Source organism: Schistocerca piceifrons, chromosome 1, assembly GCF_021461385.2.
Source record: "Schistocerca piceifrons isolate TAMUIC-IGC-003096 chromosome 1, iqSchPice1.1, whole genome shotgun sequence".
NCBI classification, from domain to species: Eukaryota; Metazoa; Arthropoda; class Insecta; order Orthoptera; family Acrididae; genus Schistocerca; species Schistocerca piceifrons.
This window is the reverse complement of record NC_060138.1, coordinates 862148460-862170973: the sequence shown is the minus strand read 5'-3', so window position 1 is coordinate 862170973 and position 22514 is coordinate 862148460. Positions and strand designations below refer to the sequence as shown.

The window sequence follows — 22514 nt, the reverse complement described above, 5'->3', positions numbered from 1 at the left end:
TTTCCCTTTCCTTACGTTATATCCTGTGAATCATGGACGATGGGTAACAGACAGAGTCCATATTCCTAGAATTCCAGAAAGTGCTTAACATAGTGCACCTCTCCAGCCTGTTAGTGAAGGTCCAAGCACGTAGATTTGGTTCCCAGATATTCAAGTGGCTTCTTAAGTAGTAGGAGGAAATTAGTGTTTAACGTCCCGTCGACAACGAGGTCATTAGAGACGGAGCACAAGCTCGGATTAGGGAAGGATGGGGAAGGAAATCGGCCATGCCCTTTCAAAGGAACCATCCTGGCATTTGCCTGAAGTGATCTAGGGAAATCACGGAAAACCTAAATCAAGATGGCCGGACGCGGGATTGAACCGTCGTCCTCCCGAATGCGAGTCCAGTGTGCTAACCACTGCGCCACCTTGCTCGGTTTCTTAAGTAGTAGAATCTAGCATGTTGCCCTTGACAGCAAGTGTTCATCGGAGATGAAGGTGGTGTTAGGACTGCCACAAGGAAGTATGACAGGACCACTCTTGTTCTCTATATACAGAAATGACCTGATGGACAGGTTGTTTGCTGAGGTGTACAAGATGGTGTCATCGTTGAGTGACTGTAGGAGGATACAAGATGACTTAGACAGAATTTATAGTTGGCAGCTTGCTCTAAATACAGAAAAATGTAAGTTAATGCAGATGAGTAGGAAAAACAATCATGTAATGGTTACTTACAGTGTTAGTAGTGTGCTGTTTGACACAGTCATTCCAGTTAAGTATCTAGGTCTAATGCTGCAAAGTTACATGAAATAGAACTAACACATAAGGATGGTAATAGGGAAGGCAAATGGTGGACTTTGATTCATTGGAAGAATTTTAGGAAGTGTAGCTCATCTATAAAAGTGACTGCCCATAGAACACTGGTGTGACCCAATCTTGAGTACTGCTTGAGTGTTTGGGATCCCCACAAGCTTGGTTTGAAGGAAGACAGCAAAGCAATTCAGAGGCATGCTGCCCGATTTGTTAGGTTTGCTAACAGGCAAGTATTACCGTGATGCTTTATTAACTCAAATGGGAATCCCCGGAGGGAAGACTATGTTCTTTTCGTGGAACATTATTGAGAAAATTTACAGAACCTGCATTCGAAGCTGACTGCAGAACAATTTTACTGCCATCAATGAACTTCTACTCACTCCATTTGCAAGTGGAACAGGAAAGGAAACCACTATCAATGGTACAAGGTACCCTCCGCAATGCACGATGTGGTGGCTTGCACAGTATGTGTAGAAAAAATTTTTTAGTGAAATGAAACAAGGCTTACTCTGCAATATACTGCTGAATACTTTTTTCCTTAGAAAGTCCTTGTCCATGCACTCATACCTTCTCCAAATATATTTCAAGAGGTCTGTAATTTCTTTACTTGTTAGAGAAGAATAGTAAGATATGTATGAGGTAGAAAAACAGATATGGTAGAAAAACAGAAGAAGAAGAAGAAAATGAACTGAAAATTTAAGGATTCATAGTCTACATGGCGTGAGGAATTCTGGAATAAATTCAATTCAAATTTCACAGTTTTTCACTAACAGAAGTTGCTGTATGACATTTTCATGGAGCAATCTGATAGTTTTTGCACTAATATTACGACAGAATTGGAAGGAAAATCAGCATTGGCCGTATTTTGTTGTTTTATTGTCAGCAAAATTGATTTTCGGTCACTTAGTGACCATCCTCAGTGCTAAAAGTTAAAAATTTCACATAACGATCAGAGAGTATAAAACCGAAAATCAAAACTAAACCTGCGTATGAACACAACATTTGGTAGGAACATACCTCTCATATACTATTAAAATTGGTAGGCACTGGTATGAAGCTATAACCACAAGCTTAGAGCGATTACATAAACTGAGGGCGCTGTTTACATGCATCTGTACAGCAGACCTTGGTGTGACAGGGCTTGGAACGCCCCCTATGTGACATGCGTCACGTGAAGACTTAATATTACTGGTTTTGCAAGATATTAACACAAAATACCTCTTGTGCATTTGTGACTCATGAAATAATTCAAATTTAAAATGTATGTAAAAAACATAGCAGACGAAGGGGGAAGGAAACATCTAAAATACACTGGCGTATTGTTTTTTAAGAAACCAAGTTGGTTGTTATTCATATATTATTCTTTTTCCTTTTCTTTTTCTCTTTTACTTATCTTGCACTCTGACAACTTATTATTGATCGGTCTTATGTTTTGCAAGTTGGTTTTTTAAAAAACCAGTGCCTACCAATTTTAATTGTATATGACAGATATGTTCCTACCAACTGTTATGTTCATATGCAGGTGTAGTTGTGATTTTCGGTTTTATACTCTCTGATCGTTATGTGAAATTTTTAACTTCTAGCACTGAGGATGGTCACTAAGTGACCGAAAATCGATTTTGCTGACCATAAAACAACAAAATACAGCCAATGCTGATTTTCCTTCCAATTCTGTCCACTATTTGGTCGTGGTGCACACAACACACCATGGTGTTGCCAATCAATATTATGACATTTACTATGAACAGCATGCCACAATTTTGCTAATGATATGTAGATTGTAGAATTCATAGTGGTCTCTTGTGTAATAAATCATTCACCAGAATTAGTGTTCTCTTCTGAGATTTCATCAACTTTCATTTCCTCTTTGCTTTGTAATTAATATGTTCCCATTCAACAGAAAACTGTTTTGTTTTGACTGAATAAAGGAGAGCTCAAGACTCATCACCAGTTGGAACCGGTAGTGCTTGTCATCATTTTCCAGCCAATTTGTTCTGTCTAGTTCTCTGACACACAGCTGGGGCCAACTTCACAAACTTTCAATTGCTCCTGATCCATAACCTCCACATTCTCTACTTCTCTCAGATCATGTCATCAAATTCCCAGTCCCAAGGCCTTGCTGCCATGAAACAATATTTTTATTAGTGCACTTCTGATCCAGAATTTACTTCCTCTTGCCTCATAAATATGACAAACTACTGTCGTCCTAAGACTAGACCTTTGGACATCTTCAGAACACGTATCTGAACATTCACGAAGCACCATGTTGTGTTAATGTGTTTACGAACCATGTAGAAGAATTATTCATGTTTGTTGTTGGTGGTTGTTGTCTTCTTCTTCAGCCTGAAGACATTTCATGCCATTCTCCATGCTGTTCTATCCTGTGCAAGCCTCTTCATCTCTGAATAACTACTGCAATCTACATAAATTTGAACATGCTTACTGCACTCACTCCTACATCTTCCTCTACAATCCCCCCCTCACTCATCCCACTATTAGCAATTTTTTTTGACGTCTCAGGGTGTTTCCCAATCCCTTCTTTTAGTTAAGTTTTGCCATTTTTTTCTCCAATTTTATTTAGTACCTCCTCATTAGTTACTCAATCAACCAATCTAATCTTCAGCATTCTTCTATAGCACTAAATTTCTAAGGCTTCTATTCTCTTCTTGTCTGAACTGCTTATCATCCACATTTCAATTCTGTACAAGGGCTACACTCCAGACTAATACCTTAAGAAAAGACCCTAATGCTTAAATTTATATTAGATGTTAACAAATTCCTCTTTTTCAGAAATGCTTTTCTTGATATTGATGGTCTGCATTCTGCATGTTACACCCTCTTTGCTTCCACCAAAGCAGCAATACAGTAAAACTCCATTTATACATTTTTCACTTATATGTTTTCCTCACTTACACTTTCTTTTTTTTGTGAAATATCCTCATTGCGCACACGTTATGATGCAGTGTTTCAGAGTGGGTTGCTGGGAAGTCGATTGGTAAGGCCGATATTAGACTATAGTAAAATTCGATAGTGTAGTAAGGAACTTTGTCAAAGTTAGGCATTGGTCAAATTTTCTTTGATCAAATCTAGTGCCTTGCCTTAGATTTGATCAAAGGAAGTGTTCATCTTATGTTTACTTGCATGGAGAAATCAACCGCTTGGAGTGCTAGCATTGCTGCAGCTGTCTGACACACAATGTTTATCAATATGACTCCCAAATTTAAATGGTGCGTCGCATATATATCAAAATTGATAGAAATATTCAAGGCAGATGAAGCACTGTGTAGCTTACAACATCCCGAATACCAAAACAGAATAAAAGTGAGAGCTATAAAGAAATTGCGGATGCTATTAGCTATGAAGTACAGCCAGGATTTACCACCGAGAATATAATGGAGAAAATCTACAACTTCTGTGGAAATAAAAATGTTTCATGACTCCAGTATGTATTAAATTTATTTGCCTTCACATATTCCTCCTTCTGTGCATTATAAATAACTTCAAACATTTCTGGTGTCATTTTCAAGGTTAACATTTTTCTTTATATCTTTGAGTATGGTACCTAGTAAGCCTATATAACATTTTTTTAAATTTAACTTTTTATTTACTGGATTTTTCATATGTGTTTACCAATTAATTTGATAGTATACATTTTTCACACTCATACTCTTTCCGTAGTCCATTGAAAAACATATAAACAAAGTTTTCTGTACTCACTGAAGGCTTTTAGTGCGTCATTTCATAATCAAATTCCCTCAGATCCACCTGATTTAATCTGACTACACAATATCACACCTCTGTTTTACTTTTGTTGATGTTCCTCTTAAAATCTCTTTTTACGATGTGATCCATTGCATTCCACTACTCTTCCAAGTTCTTGGCTGTTCTCTGACAGAACTACAATATAGTTATCAAACCTTGGCCTTCTCCCTTGACGTTAATTTCCTTTCCAAATGTTTGCTCAGTTTCCTTTGACACTTTCTCAATGTACAGATTGAATAACATTGGGGATAGGCTACAACCCTGTCTCACTCCCCTCTCAAACACTCCTTGCCCCCTTCTCAACTACTGTTTGCCTTTCATGTCCCTCAATTCTTATAACTGCCATCTGGTTTCCATACAAGTATGTAAATAAACTTTTACTTTCTGTATTTTATCCCTGCTACCTTCAAAAGTTTCAGACAACATTATCAAAAGTTTTCTCTAAATCTACAAAAGCTATAAATGTAGGTTTGTTCTTTCTTCATCCAGTCATCTAATACAACTTGTAAGTTCAGTACTGCTTCACATGTTACTGCATTTCTCCAGAACCCAAACTTATCTTCATGCTAACAAAAACAAATAATATCTCTGAACAAAGTAGACCTATGTCACATCTTTGTGTCAAGATCTTTGTAAGCAGTAAACAGTTGTCCTAGCACATGCTGGATGTTGCCAAAGTTTCATTATCACTGTGTGTATGCACACACATTGTTTAAAAGTGAGTGATGTGTTACCAACCAGCCATCAAAATGAAAGCAGACATTTGTATATGAACAACAAAAGCCACCCACACTGGCACAGTAAGTACAAAACTAAATTCTGGATCCAAATCAACAGATAAACAATGCTCACGGTGATGCATTAAAGCATATTCCATCTTTTCGTTACAGAGCCAGCAGCCAGCATTATGACTGAAACAGCTAAATAGCTATGTAACTTCTGGAGAACCATCTGAAGACGAGTCTGAAAACGTTCGAAAACTGATTCATGGAACGAATAAACAACTATTTCAAAAAGTGACTGGTTGCAGTTTTACATATTTACACTTCACTGATGACATTTTTATGATACAGATTAAAGGCAAATACATAATATCTTCATTCCTAGAATCTCAACATCTTCTGTCTCATTTTATTCCAGTGCCATTATTTATGCTGACTTCCGGATTTGGGTAGTGCACAATATGAGTGAACGAATGTTCTGTGTAGATTTTGAAATGGTTTTAGTTTCTGGAGTGAATGTATACACAGCAAAAGATGGGTAAAGAAACCTAGGCATCTGACAAACGTAACTTTCTTGAATTTTGGTGGCTGCTTAACATTAGGTCACTACGGATGGAACAAAAATTTCCAATTATTCATGGAGTCGATGGGTTACATGCATTGTTGAATATCTGTTTGAGTTCTGTCGACTCTGTGGATAAGTGGAAAATTATTAGACTATTTGTACATATCCATAGGTTGACTGTCAAATGGATGGTTTTATTTACATATCTTTTTTTCTGCTTTAAACTCTGTGAATTCTTTGTATGCATGAAAAATGCCAGTTTACACCTTAGTTCAGAATCCGCATTACAATGTAGATCCCTATATAACTGTCTGGGTACAAACCACTGTCTTTGTTCATGAAAAATTTAGATTTTGGTCATTTCTGGGTATGTGGTACGTAAAATACATTGGCAAGACTAGGTCTGAGGCGTTTCTGGCTGCAGCAATGGTCTTTGTGAACCGTAGTACTCTGAGGCAGAAGGATATCTGATTTTAGGTGGTGATGTAAACCGTATACTACTTGCTAAAAGATGTCTGATAGGAAGCAGCAGTTTGTGACCTGAGTGTGTGAAAGGTGGAGGGAGCAAAAGATGTGAAAATAAGATTAAGTATAAGAAGAAAACTAGTGCAAATAATTTAAAGACTAATAATACATTTCAACAATAAAAAGGAAACAAATTAATTCTTATTGTTTTTCTTATAAAAGAAAAATGTTCAAATACACTAACAGGCTTGGAGGAGAGAACAAGAAATATAAAAGGGATGAAACATGATGACAGCAAGCAAGGTATGAAGCATCTCTGGTTAGTAAATGTGCAGTTGGTGTATACGTGGTAGCATATAGTGCTGTTTTGGGATCATTATACAGAAAGAAACATAGCCTTTGACAGCAGTGGTCTAGATGAAAGAGATGGGAAAATGAAGACAGTAAAAATCTCTTGTATTTTTTTTCTTGTTGTATCTCCTATCGCCATGGATAAAGGAACACCAGAATCCAAGAGCCCTTCAACTCATTGTCATGTGCACACTTTAATTTCATATTCATTAATCAGATTTTTATGTATTGCTCTCATTGATGTCTAAATGGAAACAATTTGCATCATATTATGTCAGGTGATCAAAACTCTAACAAAGAGCTTCACTGCTCTTTTAGCTGTTTTTGAAAAGTCAAGATCATTCTACAAACGTTGATAATTATTTTACATTTGTATGCCTACTCCCATTCTCATGATTTAAATGAAGGGTGCTCTTTATAAATACTACTTTAACATCTCTTACCATATCCAATAAATAAATACTTACTAAGCAAAGAGACACCCCCGCTCCCCAAATTTTGTGCCTTTTTTTTATTTCTATATTTCGTGCGCTGTTGGTTGCAACTCATAATTAGCATTCCATAATGTTATCATTCCTGCTCCAAATGTTTCCAATTTGGTGCCCAGTACAGTAAATCTTGTTTTTCTGTATTACACATTGTATAATTAATTATTTAGTTTCATTATTTAATGTTCTGTTGTTAAATAATATCCAGGTGCAGCCAAGAATTCTGTGGGAAAATTCACAGTGCACAAAATATATTCCCAGACAGTTATCATATCATTAAAGCTATATACTTTATACACGGTTTCCTAGAAGCAAGTATCAACCAATTTTTGGCTATTCCATATGAATATGACCTTGTTACTCTTCCTTTCCGTGCTTAAGAAAGAGTGGATCACCATGAACCATAGTAGCCTGGTAAAAATATGTCACCAGCCAAATTCTTTATAAGAGATAGTAAAATCTAACCAAACTTTCAACTGAAGAAAACAGTTACACACAATTTAATAACAAGGAAATGGCCACTACATATCTACATGTTATGACATGATGCAATTGCTAAAATAATATATGAGTAACACATTTATTCTTTTTGAGACCTTCAAAGATGTGTAAAACAGTTAGGCAAAAGATAGTTGGTTAAATAACATGAAGTCACTTGCAAAAGCCATGTACAAAAACAATAAATCTGTTCTATCATGACTATGTATTGATTTTATGCAATATTGTTACAAAAAAGAGGAAGGAAATTTATATATGGTGATGATGATGATGATGATTGGTTTGTGGGGCGCTCAACTGTGCGGTTATCAGCGCCCGTACAAATTCCCAACCTTTGCTCAGTCCAATCTCGCCACTTTCAAGGATGATTATGAAATGAAGAGGACAACACAAACACCCAGTCTTCTTGAGGCAGGTGAAAATCCCTGACCCCGCCGTGAATCGAACCCGGGACCCCGTGCTCGGGAAGCGAGAACGCGACCGCGAAACCTCGAGCTGCAGACGGAAATTTAATATGAAGGTGAATTATCCCAAAACTGTACTCTGAAGTCTTAATTTGCTTCACAGTGCACAAGAATGACAGTCTTCTGGGTGTGTGTGACTATCATGTGACAGCTGATATTAGCACAATATCTGCAAATTGTTTCCAAAACAACATTATATGAGTAAAATCTAGAAGTATACTCATACATTCATAGCCTGTGTACTAACCTAACCATGAAGTGCCGCCTCGGTGCCTGGCTCAACAGAAATGTACTGTCTGTCTCGTGTGACCTTTTAACTTTAACAGACAAGGCATCACACGACCACACAAGATCTAGTCCATTGTTGAAGTCCATCCACCGCCACATACTGTTAGGCTCTGGCACAACGCGACCAAGACGCATGCAGCTTCCCCAAAATTCTTGGTTGTTCATCTCCTCTGGTCTGTGGACAAAAATGTTATTATCAACGTATATTAAGATGTATAAGGCCTCCAAACACAATTTCAGGATAGAACCTTTGGAATAAGCAACAGTTTCCTAAATTTTTATTTTTAATATTTATCAGTTTAACCACATTTCAGAGAGGGAAGATATTGATGAAATATACATTTATTATCACTGGAGGAGTTGATAAGAAAACAACATAAAACTCAAGAAATGAAAATGGCTTGATAAGAAACAATGGACTTATAATTGTCAGCCACTGGAAAAAAAGAAGAAGAAAATGTTTTCAATGCTGATTGAAATCAGAAAGACTGCAAATGAACTGAAGTGAACAAACAGTAACAAATAATACACTGAGGAGATTCTTGTAGCTACTTCCACGCAAAACTTTATTGCACAAGTTGTTGACATAAGAATGAATGTTCTTTCACAAACGAAATGCTGCAAATAATATCTGAAGACAACAAACAGGATTTACAAACGCCTTGTTCAACCAGTTCTCAATGCTCATCTACCTTTGACTGCTAACAGATTGGAGAGAAGAACAATAGCATCTCATCACTGGCTTATTTTGTAAGCAATGGGATCATAATACAGACAGTCATCCATGTCCAGTGAAAGAAACTGCACTAAGTACTGTGTATCATGTAAAGATTTACTGTTAAAATTTCATGAACATACGTTTTTAAACAGTTCAGACAACTTATTACTGTTTCATATATACATTTCATGATCTACGTCAGTAAAATCAGGGGAATTAAAGATCATGCAGAGACTTACTGACGGTGTTATTCCTGCACACTATTCACTGTAGTTGTCCAACATAAAACTGATCTGCGATTTGTTACAGATTGACCATCTATCTACTATTACAACTCACGATAGACTGCAACAATGCCACATTGTTAACAGACTGTTAAGGCTCTAGTGGTAGTAGTTGTACCCTAATTGAGATATTCGCAGTACAGCCTTGGCACTAGGGCACATGGGTAGAGTAGTCCATGCCTAATCTTAAGCATAGAATGTCTCCTACATTAGGCACCCACAGTTTGGTCATGATAAAATGTACTGATATTGCATGTCTTGTCTATTGTTGCTCAGCTGTCACATATCACCAAGTACAATGTCTAGTATCAGAGTCATATGGCAGGTCAAAACAATTCCGCTAGTCATGGGAACATAAGCACCTTTGCTCTAGCACAACAACTATCGCTAATCACTAATACCAATTGTTAATGGGTGTATTATGTTTTTTGCAGTCTGAACAAGTGTCCTACTGGGGATGTGGATTCACTGTCATAAAAGGAGGTTATCTGATCATTTTAAAAATACCATATATTAGCTCTGGTCTGGCAGTCTAATACCTCACTTTCAAACTGGCAAATTACAATGGGCAAAATTTTTTTTATTCAGTGTTACGTGTGACATGGGCAGTGGATCAAACAAGTCTGTTTGAGTAATGGGAAGTATCTACCAGAAATGTGGGAAAATCTTAAACAGTTGGCTGCTGTGCCAAAGAGAATGTGTTTCCATTCCCATGGCAAATGGAACTGTTCAACCTACTACATGACTGAGATACTAGACATTGTCCTTGCTGATGACGTGACAGTCAAGCTGCTATGGACAAGACACACAATAAGAAACATGCAGTATGCCACATGAAATCTACTTGCAAAATTCCAAGAACCATCTTCCAGGACGGAACCATCTGAGTATTGGGTGAGAAGAAACCTTAATGTACAGTACAATAAAAAGTAATCTCCTGTTACACACTTCATACTGATTCACAGTGCATATAAATGTAACTTACCTTGAGTGCAGTACACATTTCAAGTTTTGTGTGACACATGAATACAGTCTTAAACTTGAATAAAACTCTCCTACAACTTTGAGTGAAACTGATGTCCTCAAACTGTGGATGCAGATAAAATGATCAATTTGCACATTTATTAACACTAATAATCAACTCAGAAATCGGTCTGGTCATGACACAAATTTATGCCCTAACCATTACCACATATTACACCACATTGGGAGTAGGAGTACACATATTTTGAGGGTCACTTTATTTTTATTTTATTTTACTGACAGTCAACTGTCAAGCAACCATTTCATCAATAGCTCTTTCTAAAGCCACATTTGATTTGTTGTTTATCACTTTTTTTTAATTTGTAGAGAAAACAAACTTAGCATCTGTTACTGACACTGTTGAAAGATTATTATTATATTTGAGAAAAAACAAAGGCCTTAAAATGGGATCTTGTGTATTATCTCATACAATTAGTTCCCACTGGGATGCAAACTGATAGCTTAGGACAGAAATCTTTGTTATTGCCCCCCCCCCCCCCCCCCTGGCAGATATGACTTGAGCCATCTGCAGACTCCCCATGATGCCATAACAAGGCTGTTGCAACTTGCACAGTCTTTGACACATCATATAATATACCAGTAATCTCTAATTTATTGCATAATAAAATGCATTCTCACTACATATGTAAATAGCCTTCTCAATAACATAACTCTTTAGAAAGCCAAACTGTGATTTCAACAATATTTATTTATAGTAAAATATTTAGTTAGCAGTCAAAGTTAATACTTAATTTTTCTAACATGTTGGAAGATGCTCATACAAGTGAAGCCTGACAGCAGTTTGATAGCATTTGTTTGTCCCTGATATACAGTGGCTTGACTACAGTATATTTCAGGCAAACCGGCAATGTTCCAATGATAAATGATTAGTCATGCAAATAATATAGAATGTTAATAAATTGAGAACAACACTCTATAATAATGAACACAATATTTTTTATGATAGTCATTAATTCTTCCAGTGTTGAAAGGGATTTTCATTTTACTGAAGTTATTTGTAAAGTCTGGTCTCAGGTATTCCTGAACCTGACAACTACATTTTATCAGTTACCAAAGTAAAGTGCTTGTTGAAGAGTTTTGAAACACTACACATATCTGTTAATAAAGTATCATCTACTGTTAAAGTTGTCTGCTCCTCTTCATCTTTAATTTTACTGCTATAGTACTGACATTAGAGCTATTCTTGACTGAAAGATACAGTTTCTTTTTTGTCCTATAGATACCTTTATTTCTTGAGTGAGTCGTGGCTTTTTATTTTTATGTTATAATTTTTTGGTCTAACCTGACCAAGAATAAATACAAACTCAGTTTTGGTATGGTTTGATGCTGACACTATCTTTACCAGATCATACTTTATATAATATTAAGGATCTCTGTCAATACTATTGCCGGGAAAACCTATATCATTGTGGTCTTCTTTTGTGAAACTTTTACATGGATATCCAGGGTATTGCAAGGAATACATCAAACATTCCTGTAACCCTCCTGGCCTCAACCTTCGTTAGTCACTGTCCTCACCCATCCAGCCCCCTCCCTGTTCCCATTCCAGCACTACACAGCCGTCATTTCACCACGACACCCAGTCTTTTAATTTATTTTATTTTTATTTCTCTCCTTTCCGCTACTTACCCCCTGCCCCCTCCGCACATTCTCTCCTACCCTCCGTCTAAACTGCAACACTTCACTGTCCGCCACTCCCACCATACTATCCCTCCCCCTCCCTGCCCCAGCCTCCTCCTTACCCCCAACCCAGTTGCCACTCCCATCATGCACTGGTGCTGCTGCTCACAGTGTAGTTTCAGCTCTCTGAGACTGCAGACACGTGTGCAAGTTGCATGTGTGTGTGTGTGTGTGTGTGTGTGTGTGTGTGTGTGTGTGTGTGTGGGCGCGCGCGCGCATGCATGTGTGTCTACTGCTGACAAAGGCCTTAATGGCCAAAAGCTATGATTGTGTGAATCTTTTTATTGTGCCTATCGCGACTCAGCATCTCTGCTATATGGTGAGTAGCAACTTTCCTCCTCTCATATAGTTAATAAATTATGTTTACCAGAGTACAAAACCACATGTCTTGTCTGTCACAGGTAGCGCTGTTGACAAGAGATGGGGTCACTGTGTGAAATGAGATAAGAACTCATTAAAAATGATAAATAATGCTAAAAACACCTACAGATATGTGAGCTTCAGTACCCTCTTTGCTCAAAATTACTTGGTCAGGGAAAGAGTACAGTGATATAGGGAAGCTACAGGAAGAAATATCTCACAATTTTATTCATTAACACTTGTTCCCTGCAGGATAAGAGCATCAGTATTCATGTATATAAGTAATAACACAGCCCAGTATTTTTCCTGGACTTCACCACATGCAACAATAATCAGCATAAAAACTCTGAACACCTTGAAGCAAAGGGAATGCAAAATATAAATTGCCATTTCTATCTTTCGAGATGATGATTATGATGATGATGATGATGATGATGATGATGATAGTTATTACTATCAAAATCATCTTGAGAGACTGAAATGGCAATTTATATTTTGATGGGAAATTTGAAATCAATAATCACATGAACAATACTTTGCTTTTTAGTTCTATTTTCTTGTTTCCTGAACTTTACTTCATAGGGCAATGGTTTATAAGCAACTTGCATGGTCTAATTAATACTGGACATTTCCGGTTATGCTACTTGATAGAAGTTATGAGAAAAAGTCATTACTTTCATGTGAGAAGCATACTGTTATTTTTCCACAGAGTTTAAATGAGCAAAACACAACCATCATTTCTATTTTGTAATAATGCCTGATAGGGCATGAGATACTAGAGAATACAGATATTACACAATAGCAATAATGTTGCCTCACCCTTTATCCAGTCCTTGGTTGATGCGCAAGACATTACTCCACTGAATGCGGTAAAATGGTGTTAACCAGTTTTGTGGAATTATATTATCATTTGCAAGTATTCCAAGATCTGCATAATGAGTAATAATATGTTGTAACCTCAATGATTGGAATGTTTCCACATATTTCTTCCCCTCCTCAGTCAACAGAAAGGGTAACAAACCTAGTAAGGAAGATATTTTTCAGAACTAAAGAAAACATTAAAACACATTTATTGTAGAGAAATCAAAGTGTATATATAATTTTATATGTACCACATACATGGCTAATTGAGTAAATAAAGTGAAATTTCATTTTCTGGTTACAAGACACCAAGGCTATTTCTAGTCCATTTCACAGACTGAACTATTGAAACTACCTGTAAATTTTGAAATACACTGTGAAATACATTAATTTTTTTCTTCTGTTTTCCTCACCTCCCCCACCCCAAATGACAGGACCTTGAACGCTTTTCATTTAGCAGCCACTCCCCCATTGTTTCTTCAGATAATTTATATCTGTTTCTATTGCAGTGATGTTAAATGAATCTTCTTTCCCAGAACAAGCTTTTCTTCTAAATTTTTAGTTCCCTGATTTTTCTCCACCTTTTTCCTCTGAATACAGTGTTTCTTTCAGATTTACTTTATTATTTTAGCCATTTATTATTTTTAGTCTATCAAAGGAAGGATTAAAGCTAACCATTCACCTTACACTAAAAGGCACTAAGTGAGAGAGAGAGAGAGAAGAGAGAGAGAGAGAGAGATAAACAAGATTAAATTGTAGCTAAGCATTTGTGCAATGGAGCTGAGAGAGTAACAAATACTAATACACACACACAAAACTGACTTCATCTGTTGTATGAGAGCTTAGCTATGTGTTTACTTATGTTTGTATTTTGAGGTCCAGCCCACTGTGGAGCAGACATTTATTTATGCCTATAGTAATGCACTAAAATGGACTAAAATACTTCTACAGAGATCTTGCTTCCAGTTCCTGCGCCTCCTTTCTGTTTTAAAGTTTACCTCACCTGCATTTTTTAAAAAAATTCTTTTTTTGATCAGACTGAGCAACAATCTATGGGAGACTGTCCACAGACAGATACAGAAAATTCTAATGTAGCTTGATAGAACACAACTGTGTACCCTACAGTCTGAGATACAGGTATTTTTTAATGATTTAGTTTAATCTTTAATTATCTTTCTGTCTGACCCAGTGGTACATTGGTGAAAATGTGCTGCTGGAAACAAAAAAGCTGTGGAATCAAATATTTCAATCTGCCTTTAGCCTAGTCTTTACATTTCAATTTAGTGAAAATTTGCCAGGAACAACACATGGTTCACATTAAACTGCAGATCCCCTTTCTCTGGTAGGGTTACTGGGACAGGATATGAACCCGCAAGTCACCAAAGTGGCATCCAATTGCAAGACTTGCACCAGCCTGTTCAACCACACGGAATTATTATTATTATGTTTCTAGTAAATTTTGCAATTAACACCATTCTGTTTTACTTACAATCAGCTACAATTGCACTAGGTAAAGATTACTACAGTGGTTTTGCTATGGGAGCTGTTTCCTGTGTCCTTTATCACCCAAACACGAGTCAAACTTAATTGATTTTGTATTCTGCATCACTGGCACATTGTCACAAAATATGTGACCACACAAAAAGATTTTTTTTTTTTTTAAAAGTACTAACTTTCACTGAAGTATAAGATGCAAAGTGAAAGCAAACACAATAACAATAGCAACTTGTCATGAGACAATCTCATATTAACACTGTACTCTACACAAAGAAAGTTTTAATAAATGGATAGAAAAGAGGGAAGTGTTGAACATGACTGGTAAGAACCATTTAAAACCAAAAAGGCTGGAACAAATAAGAAAAGAATTTTCCTATTTTGCCATTCATTTCAGTGGGTTGCAATCACAGCAAGCTCAACTATACAGTCATCACACTTTCTGCAGAGTATACAAATTTGCCAATTAAAAAGCTTTAAGTTTGAACATGAAAGACTTGTCTATCACCAGTGGCTATTACTCTTGTGAAAGGCTGTTTGCATAATATGGGATACCACAAACTATACTGCTGTTAAGGGTATGCATAAATATTATTTTTCTATGTTGTATGTACTGGATGACAATGTACATCATTTATCTTTTAAATATTCAATTTCATCAGGTAAGGTAATAGGGCTTTCCCATTTAGTAAACAAAACGCTAATCACAATAATGGTATTTCCTGAATGGAATACATACAATGATTATATGGACAGACTAGCTTTCACTCACAGAAATTCCTGCTGCTGCATACGTTACTCAAGTATCTGCATTTTCATCAGTATTATTCTAAATTCTCATTTCAGAATGCAACTAATGATGGCTGCTTTCATGTAGTAAAATACATTTGTTGGCAAGTCAAAATTTCTTGTCAAATGTTAATTATTCATTTACTGTGACAATATAATATGCTATAAATTTGTGTATGATTTGTTACTATTATCTTCTTTTCTTCATAATTATTCAAATGCACAGATACTGTGCTTCATTGAGGAATTACATTTTGTTACTAATTCTGCTGTTAAATTTGGCATTCAATTTATGTTTTTTCCTTAAGTTTCTAAATGTTATTGACACAGTCAGAATTCAAAATACAGGCCAGCTGAAGATATCTCACAAGGTCCTTCTATACAAAACTGTTGGATTTGATCAATACATAACTTGCAACCCCAAACTTCTGCATTTTTCCAGACTTCTACAGGCTGTTAAGAAAAGTGATCTGTAAGACAATTTTAAAATTTTGGAACATTTTTGACATTTCAGCGATAACAATGTCAAATACAGTGTGTATCACACATAACTTTTCCAAGGAATGGTCACCACACGTTATAGAAATAAAGCCACAAGACCTGGAGTTCTGTGTATCAGATGTCTCCTCCAGACGATATGGCAAGTGTTAGAAGACAAGGGATGAGGGTATAATATAAGAACAGGGTCAAGGAATGAAAATCTATAAATAGGAGTCAAGGATACATGACTTACAATGTGGCAAAATATTTCAGCAATCAAAAAGGGGACAAGAAGAATAGAGAAATTCATAAAACTTATTAAAGGAACTTACAAGAACAAAAAAGTAACTGTAACAAGGTACAAAACTACTGTGGTTCCACTGACCATAACTATGCAACCTGACGTCCTTACATTCACAGTTCCTGACGACTTACAATATCCCCGATTCCTGTTATGGACATCATTAATATAATACACTTTCTGAAAATACCAGTAACAATTACTTCTAAATTCCTTCTACATTAAAGCTTGTGAACTCATTACATTAAATTAACAAATGCAACGCAACTGTACTATTGCCAGCAAACTGCAAATGTTATAGAATTACATCAAGTTTTCATACCTTACATTTTTGTGTGCAGTTGGGACTGATTTCAAAATGCAACTATATCTATGAAATCATAGAACAATAATGAAAAGCTAATATCTTCTTCATAACCACCTTTAGCATATTCTACCTTTTTGGTGGACCAACATAAATATTACAACAAAATTAGGCAAAGTTACAACTTTGTCCGGCAATCATCTGAAATGCAAAACCTATGTCAGTATGGATGGAGATGCTTTCACTCTGGACACATGTGGATAGGTGTTGAATATTTTACTGTTGCATTACCTAAGTAAGATCACATTTCCTACAAGTCTGATGAAAAGTTTGACTTCTGTGGTAATTTTCACCAAATCTTTGAGTTAAAAACAAAATAAAACTTCCTATTTGTAACTTATAAGATGCCTAAAGCAAAATATGTAACCACAACTAACCCTTTGTATGAAAGCATTAAAAATATAAGAATTTCTCACCTTTTCTTATATTTTGAAAATAATGGCAATGCTGAGATACTCCATCTGGCACATTTGGATCAGGTGGAATGTTCAACCGCAGGTACAACCACTTCCTCAGGAAGAGATACAGAGAAAGTTCTGATGATATCACAAAAAGATCTACACTTCTTACAAGTTTTGTCATCAGTTCTTCACTGAAACAAGGAAAAAACAAACTTTTAACAGCAATTGTAAAAGTTAAAAATCATCAACCAATCAATGACAAAGAAGGTAAGTACAATCAAGATGAAGCTGAGTTTGCCTTTGGATTCTTCTTTTCAAAATTGCTCAGAAATTCATTCTTGGAATTTTTTCTCAAAGTGATTCAAGGCATACGATCAGAAGAATAAGTGCATAAGGGATTACTTCCCAAACAGTTAACTATTTGTGGATATTTTGGTTGGCAGCATCAGCAGAGTGCGTTATCTTATAGTGGCAACATGTGATGCAGTTTTGTCAGTTACTTTTTATACACTGTGACTGAAAGGTATCTCAGTTGTTGGCAACTAATACCAGCTATAATGCACACACCCCTATGGAGAAGTATGTACAACACAACACACTTTTTAAGCCATCAGATGAAAAATAAGATGTTGACACGGTCCTTTGTTCAAGTACATATCTTAGGACTCTGCCATTAATTTCCTCTTAAGAATTTAACATAAACACGTTATAATTTGTCATCAGTAATATTATTGTATGGAATGCTCAATGAGAGAATTGATGACATTCAAGAAAGTATGCAGAAATATACATGTGTTTAGTATTTTTTGATTTGAATTAGAGTATGCAGTACTCCTAAACCTGTCTTTTGAACCTTGTCTTTTTGAATGTAAATGTCATATGATTGTCCCAGTTCATCACATACATTAGTTATCAAAGCTTCCTGAATGCTAAAAATCATTAATGCCAGAACAATCTTTCTTGAAACAAGGAAATCCTTTTCTGACGGGTTTTGCCCGAAAGCACTTGCCTCACACACAATACAGATGATTCGAGCTGGCACCACTTCCTTCACCTCTCTGTTACACCCATAGTGAACAATATGATACAAATTCTATGCTTTTTTTCCACTGGCAACTCTATTTTACAACATTTACACAAAGTTCATAAGTTTCAAGCATGCAAAACCCAACATATAACTGCAAGACAAATATTAGAACTTCAAACAAGAAAATGACAACTGATAAATACAGTCATAGTGCTGTACCATGTCAACTGGTTGGATGGCACTTGACATGAAGCAACGGGTGGTGTGTGGCTCGTTGCCTGCAACTGGTGACCATGGCAGGGTGAGAAAATACTCAAACATGTACTGTTCTGTCCTTGACACAGCCAGTAGCTGTTTTGTGGAACTGACCCAGAAGTTTTTGCTATTACTGGTGGGCTAGAAAGTGAAATGAATTATCTCTGAGGTTCCATCAGACATGGAACCTTTGCACACACCTGAAAAGCAGTTTTAAAAAACTGGGGAGTTTGTGGTCTTGAACTCATGACTTAAAGTGTCGACATTCCCTGATGTTTACCACTGATCAAAAGTCCGCACTCTAACAGCTCAAGTACAAGGCAACGCTTCCACCAGACATTTCCGCATTCTACAATGTTGCCAAGTCATGCATATAGCCAGACTTAGAATTCCGGAGGGTGGCCAGTTTTACTGGAAACCTGTGACATTCGCCTGCTTTATTATCTCGTTGATTGTCCTCGGTACCGACGTACTGCATTGCTATAATGGCTGAAAAAGGAGGGGTGGAAGTATAACAATGACAACTTTTAATGTTGTAGCCGACAGTTGCACAGATAAGTTTTGCAGTTCTTTACTTTCACTGTTCACAACCCCCCCCCCCCCCCTCAATAATATGATTCAACTTTCGATAAGACTCATTAACAGGTTGCAGGCAAACATCAACATACTGCTACAATAGTTTACTGCTGAACATCTACGAGCAGTAAAAACCTAACCACGCATTTCACAGTCTTTCAAATAAATTGAACAGACACTGTCATTGCTTCAACACACAGCCAATCGGTGTAACGCTTATTTCACAGCTAAGTTGATGCATTGCAGACTTAGAGAAAGCTTTTGACAATGTTGACTGGAATACTCTCTTTCAAATTCTGAAGGTGGCACGGGTAAAATACACGGAGCGAAAGGCTATTTACAATTTGTACAGAAACCAGATGGCAGTTATAAGAGTCGAGGGACACGAAAGGGAAGCAGTGGTTGGGAAGGGAGTGAGACAGGGTTGTAGCCTCTCCCCGATGTTGTTCAATCTGTATATTGAGCAAGCAGTAAAGGAAACAAAAGAGAAATTCGGAGTAGGTATTAAAATCCATGGAGAAGAAATAAAAACTTTGAGGTTCGCCGATGACCATGTAATTCTGTCAGAGACACCAAAGGACTTGGAACAGCATTTGAACGGAATGGACAGTGTCTTGAAAGGAGGATATAAGATGAACATCAACAAAAGTCGGGTGATGCTGAGGGAGTTAGATTAGGAAATGAGACACTTAAAGTAGTAAAGGAGTTTTGCTATTTAGGGAGCAAAATAACTGATGATGGTCGAAGTAGAGAGGATATAAAATGTAGACTGGCAATGGCAAGCAAAGCGTTTCTGAAGAAGAGAAATCTGTTAAGATCAAGTATAGATTTAAGTGTCAGGAAGTCGTTTCTGAAAGTATATGTATGGAGTGTAGCCATGTATGGAAGTAAAACATGGACGATAACTAGTTTGGACAAGAAGAGAATAGAAGCTTTCAAAATGTGGTGCTACAGAAGAGTGCTGAAGATTAGATGGGTAGATCACATAACTAATGAGGAGGTAATGAATAGGATTGGGGAGAAGAGGAATTTGTGGCACAACTTGACTAGAAGAAGGGATCGGTTGGTAGGACATGTTTGAGGCATCAAGGGATCACCAATTTAGTATTGGAGTGCAGTGTGGAGGGTAAAAATTATAGAGGGAGACCAAGAGATGAATACACTAAGCAGATTCAGAGGGACGTAGGCTGCAGTACATACTGGGAGCTGAAGAAGCTTGTGCAGGATAGAGTAGCATGGAGAGCTGCATCAAACCAATCTCAGGACTGAAGACCACAACAACAACAACAACAACAACAACAATTTGATGCATTGTTGTTGATTAACCAATACAGGTTCCATGTCTGAAACTCGGCCATGAACTGATTGTCGGGACCAAAAATCGGGCCCTTAATATTATCACAATAATAGGCACTGAAACTACACATTGTTTTATGTTTAATTTACAGAAATCAGAATTAAAACTTAACTCACTGAATTAACTGAATACATCGAAAAATTGCGTCTTTTTAACAGTTTCTTCTACTACAAAGGTTAGGCCGAATTATTTGTATGAATGGTGAAATTAATAGATATAATTAAACAAATAATACTTTTGACAAAACTGGTAATTACTTTAGAATTAATTAGAGGGTGGCTTCGCTAACATGTTTTTGTGTAGTCAGATACTTTGAAAATACTATTAGTTGTTATAATTAATACAGAATTTGTATTTGTTTATAAGTCGCCAATAGAATTTAAGTTATGAAACAATTACTGATTTCACTCTATAACAAAAGTATCAACTAGGATTAGTCGAAATAAATTAGAAAATCAATTACCTAGATAAAACTAAGCACAAAATTAGATCTAGTGTTATATTCTTTAAAACTGAGGGCCAATCTTTCTTTTTTATGAAAATGCACATCATACTCACATATGTTAATGGTAATTAGGTAAAATTAATTATTTTAAGGAGGCAGATGGCAAAACAAGAGGGGAAGTAAAAATATCCCAGCTTGTTTTGTCACTTTCTGTGAAGGTTTTCAGTTCCAAGGATACTGCAGAAATGTTGCTGGAAAGAAAGAATAAATGTGTTCAAATAGTTAAGTGTTATCGTGAACAAGCACAACACTGCTGGACAACAATCCTCACCATTTGTTTTGAACAAGGCTTGTTGTCTGAATGGCCTGACAGTAGACACTGTCATTTTTTCTGTGGGATGGCAGGGGGATATCACAAATGGGTACTTTCCATTGAATGGCACTTTGTTTCTGTACTTTTATGCAAAACTCACTTCGCATCACATCACCAGTAACAATGTAGTTCAAATCCCCTCACCATCCTTGTTGTATTGAATAACACAATACAGTGCAGCTTCCATTCAAAATTTTTTGTGTTCACCTGTTAAAAGTTGAGGAGCCCAATCCAGCCCAAACTTTTCTATAGACTAAATCATTACTAACAATTTGAAAAAGAACTGATCATGAAATTCAGTAAAGCACAAACTCACTCCATCAACAGTGAAACATTTAACTTGTTGAATAACTTCCTCAACATTTGATTTGAGATTGTCAGTCACAACTGAAGATCAACCTGATTGATCTGCATCATGAATATTCACTCCTCCACCATTAAAAATGATGTGCCTTATTTAAACTTAAGCTTCTTTCATCACATTTTCATAAACTTAAGTTATCTGTCTGTAAGTATTTTTGCATTCAGAAACCATATTACACTACACTTGGTGGGGTCGTTAATTGTCACACATTTTACAGTTGCATAAACAGTAGACAGTGGTTCCCACTCGCTGTTAGCATCATATTGGTTCCAACGATTAGGAGGGTCTGTGACAAGATGTTAGGTGTGGGGGAAGAACTGCGAGGCTCATAAGATCAAAATATTCATTATTTTTGGTATACTGTCATGTTTGTTATATCTCTAGTCTTCATCTGATAGCTAAAGCTGATTTTCCTTGCTATGCATAGTTAAAATGCTTATTTTTTACTATAATCTCCTTTATTATAGTCTACTGATACCACTCTTCCATCTGGAGAGCTGTATTTTCCTTTCATAAAATGACTTTCAGTGTTTATAACAGTCTATATTTTATTGATAATTCCAGCTTTATACAGTTCTATTTCTATAATCAATGTACTGAGGTATTGTTCCAAATAAAAGTGTTTAAAAAATACAATTCCTTAATATAAACTAATACCTGAATAAATTATTGTTGATTTGTCCCTCATCCAATATAGCTGTGTGTCTCTGTCTTTTGCTTAATCCTGTAGTACACCTAGTTTCTTTGATCATTTCTTATTTAAAATCTCAGGTAAAACAACACCTGGTTCCAGAACAACTGTTTATGTCAACTTCTGTACATGTCTGCAACCACTCAGAAAATGTACAGTTGATGCAAAGAACATGACGATGGCTATAATTTGAATAGCTCGTAACATTATAAAAGAGTCAAGCACATTACAGACTACACGGAACTGTTCATAAAA

The 22514-nt window shown here is 36.3% G+C and overlaps 1 protein-coding gene across 3 annotated transcripts in view; it reads right to left on the bottom strand.

The window, feature by feature from the left end:
- The window catches only part of LOC124715969 (protein germ cell-less), a 111248-nt gene that overhangs the window by 17044 nt on the left and 71690 nt on the right, over positions 1-22514 (bottom strand). For all 3 annotated transcript variants that reach the window (XM_047243135.1, XM_047243134.1, XM_047243136.1), the window contains exons 6-8: positions 17187-17362; positions 13301-13502; positions 8355-8570 (exon numbers count right to left, since the gene is read on the bottom strand). In XM_047243135.1, the coding sequence (XP_047099091.1) occupies positions 8355-8570; positions 13301-13502; positions 17187-17362 (594 nt within the window). The remainder of the gene's footprint in view (positions 1-8354; positions 8571-13300; positions 13503-17186; positions 17363-22514) is intronic.